The sequence below is a fragment of the Vicia villosa genome, unplaced genomic scaffold (assembly GCF_029867415.1).
Source record: "Vicia villosa cultivar HV-30 ecotype Madison, WI unplaced genomic scaffold, Vvil1.0 ctg.000685F_1_1, whole genome shotgun sequence".
NCBI lineage: Eukaryota > Viridiplantae > Streptophyta > Magnoliopsida > Fabales > Fabaceae > Vicia > Vicia villosa.
In genome coordinates, this window is record NW_026705307.1 from 449897 (window position 1) to 461574 (window position 11678).

The 11678-nt window shown below is 37.8% G+C and overlaps 1 protein-coding gene across 1 annotated transcript; it reads right to left on the minus strand.

Annotated features, from left to right (window-relative positions):
- Nucleotides 1-464: 464 nt before the first annotated feature.
- LOC131630493 (uncharacterized mitochondrial protein AtMg00810-like) lies at nucleotides 465-1122 on the minus strand. The gene is made up of 2 exons (XM_058901269.1): nucleotides 756-1122; nucleotides 465-625 (listed from the first exon to the last, which is right to left on the minus strand). Exons 1-2 carry the CDS (start codon nucleotides 1120-1122, stop codon nucleotides 465-467), a joined length of 528 nt encoding a protein of 175 aa, XP_058757252.1.
- Between the last annotated feature and the right edge of the window lie 10556 nt (nucleotides 1123-11678).

Consider the following 11678-nt stretch of genomic DNA (forward strand, 5'->3'; position numbering starts at 1 on the left):
TATAAATAATAATAATAATAATAATAATATATTCAATTAATCTTCAATAAAAAATATTTAATTAAATATCAATTATACTTGACATTTTTTATAAAAAAATTCATAATATTTCAAAATAGAACCAATAATTACCAAAAAAATATATATACATATAACTTTTTCGAAAAGGCTCTTTTAGCCTTAGGTGTGCGAAACAAATCTCTCACCAAGAGTCTAATACTTCAAAAATAGAATTCATCGATAAAAATGTCAGTCAATTGTTAGTCAATTGCTACATGCTCAAGAGCTACAGCTTTATCTTCAACAAGCTCCCTAATCAAATGACGGTGAATGTCAATGTGCTTGGTTCTGCTATGTTGAATAGGATTATTTGAAATATTAATGACACTTAAGTTGTCACAAAATGATGTCATGACATCCTGTCCCACATCGTACTCCTTCAACATTTGTTTCATCCACAACAATTATGTACAACTGCTTCCTGCAACAATATATTCAGCTTCAACTATAGATAATAAGACTAAATTTTGCAACCAAGATATTAAGTTATTCCCAAGAAAGAAGCAACCACCAGATGTACTTTTTCTATCATCCACGCTTCCGGCCCAATCAGCATCACAATATCCTATAAGTATTGAGTCGGTGTCATGAGAGTAAAGTGTAACATAGTCACATGTCTCATTGACATACTGCAAGATCCTCTCTACTTGATCAAGATGAATGGCCTTGGGTTTTCCTTGAAATCTTGCACATACCCCTACAAAAAGTGATGTCAGGTCTACTTTTTGTGAGGTGGAGCAAACTCTCAATCATGCTTCTAGATAAGCTTTGATCTACATCAACTCCATTTTCATCTTTGGTCACCTTCACATGTGTAGCAGCATGAGTTCTTTTATGGCTAGCATTGTCAAGTCCAAACTTCTTCACTATACTATTAGCATACTTGCCTTGACAAACAAAGATGCTATCATCCATTTGCTTAACTTGAAGACCAAGAAAATATGTGAATTCTCTAACTAGACTCATCTCAAATTCAGATTTCATTTGTTGGGCAAAATGTTCCAACATTGAGTCTGACATCCCATCAAGTACAATATCATCAACATAAATTTGTGCTACCATGAGTTTTTCTCCATCTATTTTCACAAATAGAATATTGTCTATTCCTCCTCTTTTGTCGTCATTGTTGATTAAAAACTTCGTCAGTCTTTCATACTATGATTTTGGGGCTTACTTTAAGCTATAAAGATATTTCTTCAACTTGTACACATTAGAAACTGCGATCAATGAACCCCTTTGGTTTCTCTACATATACTTCTTCATTTAGATAACCATTTAGAAAAGCACTTTCACATCCATTTGATGCAATCGGAATTTCACCAGGCATGAAATTCCTAGCAATTGTAGTAAATGTATCATCAAAATCTATTCCTTCTATTTGAGTGTACCATTGAGCAACTAACTTTGCCTTGTTTCTTGTCACATTATCACTTTCCTCGGATTTGTTCTTCAAGATCCACTTCGTACCAATGACATTCATATCTTCACGTCCTAGAACTAAATCTCAAACTTCATTTCTTCTGAATTGACATAGTTCCTATTGCATGGAATTTATCCAGAATTCACTAGTTAGTGCTTCTTTGACATTCTTAGGTTCAATCTTAGAGATGAAGGATGAACTTGCAATAATATTTATGGATCTGGTAATTACGCTTTAATTTAGACCTCCAATGACATTTTCAATTGGATGATCCTTCTGAATTGTGATGGATGGTCCTTTATTGATAGTGGTTTCTTCAAAATTTGTACTTTCAGTCTCAATGTCAGGCCCCTTGTCTGGGACATCTGATGGGACACCTGTTTGTTGAGAAGAAACATCATCTTCATATTCAAGAACTACTTTCTCATAAGGAAAGTCATCAACAACAACATTTATGGACTCCATCATTGTCTTGGTATGTGTGTTTTAGACCTTGTATACTCTACTATTTATAGAGTATCCAAGGAATATCGTCGACTCACTCTTTGGATCCATTTTTCTCCTTTATTCACGATCAGCCAAGATGTATCACTTACTACCAAAGACATGGAAGTATTTAACATTTTATTTTCTTCCTTTCCACACCTCATACAGAGTTGTTTTGGTTCTAGAACTAATAGTCACTCTATTGTGAATATAGCAGGATGTGTTTATGGCTTCAGCCCAAAAATGATAAGGCATATTCTTGGCATGAAACATGACTCTAGCAGCTTCTTGTAGGGTTCTATTCTTGCGTTCTACCACTCCATTTGGTTAATGTGTGATAGGTGCGTAGGATTCATGACTGATCCCTTAAGGTAGAGCAAAAATTAGAGAAATTGGACCTCAAACTCCTTTCCACGGTCACTATTTATGTTTACAATATCACTTTCTTGCTCCTTCTGGATACAGAGACATAAATCTTTGAACACTTCAAAAGTATCATATTTTTCTCTAATGAATTTAACCCATGTATATCTTAAAAAATATTCCACACAAACAAAAACATATATCTTTCCAACAAGGCTTTCCACTTGCATAAGCCCCATGAGGTCCATATGAAGTAACTCAAGTACTCTTGAGGTGGCCAGATGCTGAAGCTTCTTATGGGACATATTGATCTGCTTCCCTATTTGGCACTCTCCATAGAATTCTCCATCTTCAAAATAGGGAATCCTTTGATGACTTCAGCTGTTGTAACCTTCTTCATGCCTTTGAGCTTGAGATGACACAGTCTTTGGTGCCACAACTTGGTCTCATCAACTTTGGGTAACATGCCGACTGTGGGCCAAGATATCCTTATATAACAATTGTCTATGGATATTAACCCCTTGATGAGAACTTCATGATCATTGCTGGTGACAATACATTCAGATTTACTAAAGTTTACATTCAAGCCTTGATCACACAATTGGCTTATGCCAATCACATTAGCAGTTAAACCTTCTACCAATAACACATCATTAAGACAAGGAAGACTAGGAACTACCATTTTTCCTATGCCTTTTATTCTTCCCATTGCTCCATCACCAAAAGTGACATAACTATTGGAGTAAGCTTTCAACTCCTCAAGATATATCTTTTCTCGAGTCATGTGCATGGAACATCCACTATCAAAGTATCGGTCTTCTCTTGAGGAAACTCTAAGAGATGTGTGTACTATGAAGCTATTGGTAGCTACTTTGGGTTTCCATTCTTGATTTGTTCCAACCTTATGGACATCTTTCCTATTCAGTCTTGGTTGACTATAGGACTGAGGATAACCATACAGTCTATAGCATAAAGATCTTATGTAACCATATTTTTCACAATGGTGACATCTTCAAGATGATGCATTGTTGCCTCTGATATGAGGGTACACATGTTGAGCACGATGCTGAAACATGTGATCCTTCCTCAGGTAGTCATTCTTCTTCTTAGGAGTAACACATTTCTTTGAGGGAGTTTTGATCTTTTTGTTCATACCACTATAATCAACCCAAATAAATTTATTATTCCCAATTTCTAAGATCTCCTCTAATATACCAGTTCCATTGTTTAGCATGCGTACAAACTGTCATATTTTCAATTTTGGAATTTAGTAATGCTACTTCTTCTTTCAGACATGTGATGGTTGAGACAAGCTTCTCCTTTTCCTTCTGAAACATTCATATGATTTTCTTCTAGTTCTCCACTATTAAGCAAGCTTGCTGAATTAGCTTATTCACTTTTAGAATCAGATTTAGACCACGTAATAGACAGTCCCTTTTTTTTGCTTCTTGAGAAAAGTATGGAACTCAGCTTTGATATGACCAAAGCCTTCACATTTAAAGCATCTCACTGCCTTGCTTATATCTTCTTCTTTTCCTTTTCTTTGGGGACCAATGTCAGTCCTGATGTCTTGTAGATTTGTCTTCCATTCTCTGTCCAGCTTCTTCAAAACTTTGTTGAACTTTCTACCCACTAGGGCTATAACATCTGAAAAGTTTTCTTCATTATCCTTTTCTCCTTGATCTTCATCCTTTTCAGTGTTGGATACAAAACCTACAATTTTGTTCTTATTTTCTGATATGTCATTTAAGGAAACTTCAAAGATTTGAAGAGAGTCAATGAGTTCATCAGCCTTCACAATGCTTAAGTCTTGAACTTCTTCAATGATAGTGACTTTCATGTCAAACTTCAGAGGCAAGAATCTGAAAAAATTTCTAACAAGTTTTTATTTTGACATTATTTCTCCTAAGGAAAAAGAATTGTTAGCTATATCATGCAAACGGATGTGGAAGTCATATATAGATTCATCTTCCATCATCCTCATATTTTCAAACTTAGTTGTGAGTATGTGCGGCCTTGACATCCTAACCTTGGATGTGCCTTCATAAGAAGTCTTGAGTATCTCTCAAGCTTATTTAGCTTCATTACATGTGTTAATAAGTCTGAACATGTTCTTGTCAACACCATGGAATATGTCATTCAAGGGTTTGTTGTTACCCAGAGCTTCTTCATATGCAGTTTTAGACCAATCATTTTCACACTTTAAGCTTGTTGAACCATCTTGAGAGATGATCATAGGATTTTTCCAATCTTTAATCACATCCTTCCAAGTTTTGTTGTCTATGGATTTAAGAAAAGAAACCTTCATGGCTTTTCAATAGTCATATTTTGTGTCATCCAAAATATGTGGCATGTTGACTGAACCTCCGTCTTTAGTTTTGTCCATTTAAACACAAAATATCCTCCCTGGAGCCTATCCAAACAGAATAAGGTGTCTGCTCTGATGCTAATTGAAATTTTATTCCTGGGAAAAAGATGTTGGACACGATGTTGGAACAGCTGGTCCAACAAGTTAAATCAAATTTAACACACAGATGAATAGCAATACAGAGTCAATGTAAAAGTAATAAATAACATCAGATATTGGTAACTCAATTCGGTGAAATCACACCTACGTCTGGAGGACACTTTACCCAAGAAAGGAAATTCACCATCAGTAGTTTAGTGCACTTAGTCTTCTGTGAACAACAACCCTCATGTTGTTCAATTCCTCTTCCCAACACTACCTATTAAAATTCTATTTAGGATTCCTCCTAAATATGAGAACCTCTCAACCCCCAAGGGTTGGCCTAGCGGTGGAGGCTTGGGTCTTGAGAGTGTGCTCCTCTCAAGGTCCTGAGTTCGAATCTTGCTGGGTGCTATCAATCCTTGTGTGGGCCAGTCCATACAGAACCTTGTTCTGGCTTTAAACGGGGCCCCCGCTAGTGGACGGTGGGATTGGTCCCTCTTGGATTAGTCGGTCGCAAAGCCGGATACCAAGATTTCCAAAAAAAAAATGAGAACCTCTCTCACTTTCTCTCAATCACCAATTTCAAGTGATCAACTTCAATAACTACCTTATTGAATGTTGAATGTTACAACTTAACTAAGACAAACCAACAACTATGCCAAGTTACTGAAATATAGAGTGGTGTACACAAAGATTCTAACATAACCCTTATGATGGCATTAACGTGGAATACAAGTTATAAAGACTCAAAACCATAACACAAAGAACCTAGTCTTTGCTCACAAAATCCATGACTCAAGCATGAAACTTGAGTCTCCTTATATAGCAATGTCTTCTGGACTTTTCTCCGTTGGATATTGGATTTGATTTAGTCCAGAAAACAACTGCGTTGGATATTTGATTTGATCTAGTCCAGAAAACAACTGATTTTGTTGGATATTATCTTCTCCATAATTGTCTCCAACAAGAAGATCTGATTTGTTATATTTCAAATTCAAATTTAAATCTGATTTGAACATCTCCAGTTGTCAAACAAATCAAACAAACATTGCCAAAATAACTGCAAAAAATCCGATTAAATCCAAATCAACAATTGTGCACCAAGCAACATCCATATGGCCCGCTATCAAGGTTAGATGTTGCATTGCACACATGTTGAAACATCGTGTTCAATATGTTGCACCAGAAAATCCAAATTAACTCTTTAGCATGAATATGTAGATCTTCTTTGTAGAGTGAAATTTGGATAGAATAACTCATAACCACAATTACAATAACATTTGTCTGTTGTAAGAGACTAGATGTTGTAGCACACACGTTGAAGCATCGTGTTACACGTGTGTCCCTTCTATACCAAAACTAGCTTGAACATATTCCATACTGTTTTGCATAAAGGTGTCAATCCAAATGGAACTCATGTTTTGCATAAAGGTGTCAATCCAAATGGAACTTCATAAAGTATTGTATCTACACCAAGTGATCTAGTTGACGTGAATGGCAACATTTAATAAATAATTTGTACCTTGTGAGATATTGGATCGAACTCTAGTATGGCCGAAGGGTAGCTTCTTGGTTCGACAGGGTTAAGCATGAAGTCGAAGGTTGTTCACATGCTTGTGTCGAAGATGCTAGGGTTGTTAGCATGTTAAATTAGGTTTTAGTGTTTAAACCCTAATTTGTTAAGTTAGCTTGTTTATTAAGTTGGCTTGTGTAATGGGCCTTGTGGAAAAAGTCCATTAGTTAGTATGTTAGGTTTTATTATAAATAGCATACTAGTCTCTCATCATTGCTAAGCTGCAAATCCTAATTTAGGGTGAGAGAGGTTATTTGTTATTCTTGTAAACTTGTAATCTTGTTTTAAGAGAAAGTGAAAGAATAGCAGTTATAACCAATTCTTGTGTTCTTATTCTCTTCCCTAATTCCCTATTATACTTTGTTATTGGTATCGTTTTTCACAACAAATTGGTGCGGTGAGCGTGGAGAAGATGCCGTCAACAAAGTATGAGATTGAAAAGTTCACCGGAGTGAATGATTTCGGTCTGTGGCGCTTGAAGATGAAAGCCCTACTGGTTCAGCAGGGTTGTTTGGAAGCGTTGAAGGGAGAGGCAGCCATGAATGCTGCATTAACGGCAGCGGAGAAGACGACTATGATTGAGAAGGCACACAGCGCAATTTTGTTGAGCCTTGGTGATAAGGTTCTCAGGCAGGTATCAAAGGAGACGACGGCATCAGGGTTATGGGTGAAACTTGAAAGTTTGTACATGACCAAATCGCTGGTAAATCGACTCTACCTGAAGCAAGCTTTGTATTCATTCAAGATGATTGAAGACAAAGTATTGGCTGAGCAGTTGGATATGTTCAACAAGCTGATTCTTGATCTTGAAAATATTGATGTGAAAATCGATGATGAAGATCAAGCGCTGTTACTATTGTGTTCTTTGCCTCGATCACATGCTCACTTCAAAGAAACTCTCTTGTATGGAAGGGAGTCCCTGACGTTTGAAGAAGTTCAATCAGCCTTGTACTCTAAGGACTTGAATGAACGAAAGGAGCATAAACCTGCGACTGTTGGCGAAGGTTTGGCCGTTAAAGGAAAACTCTTACGAAAGGATGGTAAGTTCGACAAGAAAGGCAAAAGCCAGTCGAAGACTTACAGTGGCGAAGCATCTGGCATTCGATGCTACCATTGTAAGAAGGAGGGTCACACAAGAAAGGTGTGCCCTGAACGCTTGAAATATCATGGAGGTAAGGATAATGGCAACGCTGCCATTGTTCAAGATGATTTCGAATCATCTGATGTTCTTGTGGTTTCAAGCAGTGACTCTAAGAAGGAGTGGATTATGGATTCAGGTTGCACTTGGCACATGACTCCAAACAAAGACTTGTTCGAGGAATTATGTGATCAAGATGGTGGATCGGTATTGCTGGGAAACAACAAGGCTTGCAAGATTGCAGGTGTTGGATCTGTGAGATTCAAGCTCCATGATGAGTCAATAAGGTTGTTGACTGAAGTCAGGTATGTTCCTGATTTGAAGAGAAATTTGCTTTCTCTTGGTGAATTCGACAAGAAAGGATATGTTTTCCAAGGAGAGAAAAGTATCCTAAGAGTCATGAAGGGGTCGAAGGAAGTCTTGAGAGGCGTGAAGAAACAAGGCTTGTATACCCTTGAGGCTGAAGTTGTAAGTGGTTCGACAAATGTTGTATCCACGAAACCTTTGTCGAAGACAGAAATCTGGCACATGAGATTGGGCCATGTCAGTGAAAGGGGTCTGGTCGAATTAGGGAAACAAAATCTGCTTGGTGGAGACAAAATCGAAAAGCTGAAGTTTTGTGAACCCTGTGTACTTGGAAAATCTTGCAGAGTGAAGTTCAACAAAGGCAAACAAAGAACACATGGATCCCTTGATTACATCCATGCTGATCTTTGGGGGCCTGCAAGGTGTCCATCACATTCAGGAGCAAGGTATTTTCTATCCATAGTAGATGATTATTCCAGAAAATTATGGGTATTCATCCAGAAGACTAAGGATGAAACTTTTGAGAATTTCAAAAGTTGGAAGACTCTGGTTGAAAATCAGACTGGCAGAAAGGTCAAGAGGTTGAGAACCGACAATGGCCTTGAATTTTGCAATGAGGCATTCGACAGTTTTTGTGCTGCCTCTGGTATTGCAAGGCATAGAACTACTGCAGGTACTCCACAGCAAAATGGTTTGGCTGAAAGGTTTAATCGAACTATTTTGGAGAGAGTCAGATGCATGTTGACTAGTGCGGGGTTAACAAAGGTGTTCTGGGCTGAGGCTGTTTCGACAGCAACATATCTGATAAACAGATGTCCTTCGACAGCGTTAGATATGAAGACACCTGAAGAAGTTTGGTCGGGACATCCACCAGATCTCGACAAACTGAGAGTATTTGGCTGCGTAGCCTATGCTCACATTAGGCAAGACAAGGTCGAACCTAGAGCTCTGAAATGCATGTTCATGGGATACCCTGAAGGAGTCAAAGCTTATAGGCTATGGTGCCTAGAGCCAGGTCACAGAAGGTGTATCACCAGTCGAGATGTAGTTTTTAATGAAGATAAAATGGCTTTTAAGAAAATTGATGATGTTGGTCGAAGTACAGAAACATCTGACGAAGAGCTGGAACAGGTAGAGATTCCTGTTGAGGTGGAGCATGTTGATGCTGAATTGCATATCCCAGATGAAGTCGAAGAAGAAGCAGAAGATGCTGAAGTTGAGGAAACTGACGATGACTACCTATTGTCGAGAGATAGGTCGAGAAGAGTCATCAAGCCACCTCAAAGACTTGGATATGCAGATCTTATAGCTTATGCCTTAATCTCTGCAAGTGAGGTTCTAGACGAAGAACCTAGAGACTATAAGGAAGTTATGAGGAGTCGAAATAAGACTGAATGGCTGAAGGCCATGGATGATGAGATGAAATCTCTTCATGATAATCATACTTGGGAACTGATCAAGAAACCTGTTGGGGCAAGGTTAGTCAGCTGTAAATGGATTTTCAAAGTTAAGGAAGGAATTGAAGGAGTGACGTCGAAAAGATACAAGGCAAGGTTAGTTGCAAGGGGTTTCACTCAGAAAGAAGGTGTCGACTTCAATGATGTGTTTTCTCCTGTTGTGAAGCATAGGTCCATTCGAATGTTGCTTGCCATGGTGGCACAGTTCGATCTTGAACTGGAACAGATGGATGTGAAGACTGCGTTCTTGTATGGTGATCTAGATGAAACGATCCTGATGAGGCAACCTGAAGGGTATGTCGAAAAGGGAAAGGAAGATTATGTGTGCAAGTTAAAGAGATCTTTGTATGGGCTGAAACAATCTCCTCGACAGTGGAATAGGAGATTCGACAAGTTCATGGCACGCATAAGTTTCATTAGAAGTCAGTTCGACCACTGCGTTTACTTCAGATTTCGACCTGGTAATTCATTTGTTATTTTGTTACTTTATGTGGATGATATTCTCATAGCAAGCAACAATGTTGAAGATGTGATGAGGGTGAAGGCTGAACTCAATAAGGAGTTCGATATGAAGGATCTGGGAGCTGCTTCCAGGATTCTTGGAATTGACATTCGAAGAGATAGAAAGAAGTCGAAGTTATGTCTATCTCAAGAGGCATATCTACGGAAGATTCTTGAAAAGTTTGGTATGTCGAATTCGAAGCCAGTTGTGACTCCAACAAACCCTCAATTCAAGCTGAGTGTTGATCAGTGTCCCAGTACTGATGTCGAAATAGCCTATATGAATAGCATCCCATATGCTAATATAATTGGTTCTTTGATGTATGCTATGGTCTGTACTAGACCCGACATAGCTTACGCAGTCAGTCTTGTAAGCAGGTACATGGCGAATCCTGGAAAGGCTCACTGGCAAGCATTGAAGTGGATTTTAAGGTACATAAATGGGTCTCTGAATAGAGTCCTAATTTATGGTGGAGCCTTGGGTGAAGATAGTAAAGCAGTAATAGAAGGATATGTCGACTCTGATTATGCAGGTTGTATGGATTCTAGAAAGTCTATTTCTGGATATGTTTTCACTATGTTTGGCACAGCAATTAGTTGGAAAGCAACTCTTCAGAAGGTTGTTGCTCTATCAACCACTGAAGCGGAATATATTGCTCTCACTGAAGCTGTGAAAGAAGCATTGTGCCTTGAAGGTTTTGCAAAGGAGCTGAAACTTCAAGGTCGAAGTATCACTGTTAAATGTGATAGTCAGAGTGCAATACACCTGTCGAAGAATTCAGCCTATCATGAGCGAACTAAGCACATTGATGTGAGGCTGCATTTCGTCAGAGGAGTAATCGAGCGTGGAGAAGTCCAAGTGCTGAAGGTTTCGACTGAAGACAATGCTGCTGATATGATCACCAAGACATTGCCGAGTTGCAAGTTTTTCCACTGTATGCAGTTGATAAAGCTGCATGAAGAAAGCTAGTGTGTTCCCTTGATGTTGTAGAGTTAGATCCAAGGTGGAGATTTGTGAGATATTGGATCGAACTCTAGTATGGCCGAAGGGTAGCTTCTTGGTTCGACAGGGTTAAGCATGAAGTCGAAGGTTGTTCACATGCTTGTGTCGAAGATGCTAGGGTTGTTAGCATGTTAAATTAGGTTTTAGTGTTTAAACCCTAATTTGTTAAGTTAGCTTGTTTATTAAGTTGGCTTGTGTAATGGGCCTTGTGGAAAAAGTCCATTAGTTAGTATGTTAGGTTTTATTATAAATAGCATACTAGTCTCTCATCATTGCTAAGCTGCAAATCCTAATTTAGGGTGAGAGAGGTTATTTGTTATTCTTGTAAACTTGTAATCTTGTTTTAAGAGAAAGTGAAAGAATATCAGTTATAACCAATTCTTGTGTTCTTATTCTCTTCCCTAATTCCCTATTATACTTTGTTATTGGTATCGTTTTTCACAACATACCTTTTTCATGCATTCTAGAGAGATTTTGAATCTCCCTTCTCAAATCCAATTTTGTTAGTCATTCGTTCCACAAAGATGTTTATAGAACAAAATTGTTCCAAAATACATTGTTTTCTAGTTCGACCCATGTGTATAGATCGTTTTACTCAATAGTGCTTTGAACCAACCTTTAGCTCTCCCTGTCAAAGTTATAAAAACAACCTAGTCTTTTGTTACTTTTACATATTCCTGTCATTGTCAGACTGTATAATTAACATACATCTTTAAATTTTGACAAATAATTAATAATCAATAGATAATTTTGTTGATTGATACACATATAAATTGTAGTAATTTGTTTGATATTGTATCACAACTGGATAAGAGGATAATATTGACATGCACACAATACCACAAATAAAACAATATTATCTATGTGACTGTGTGTATGCCCCGTAGTGTGTTTCAAACTTCCAAGATTGAATGTATAGAAT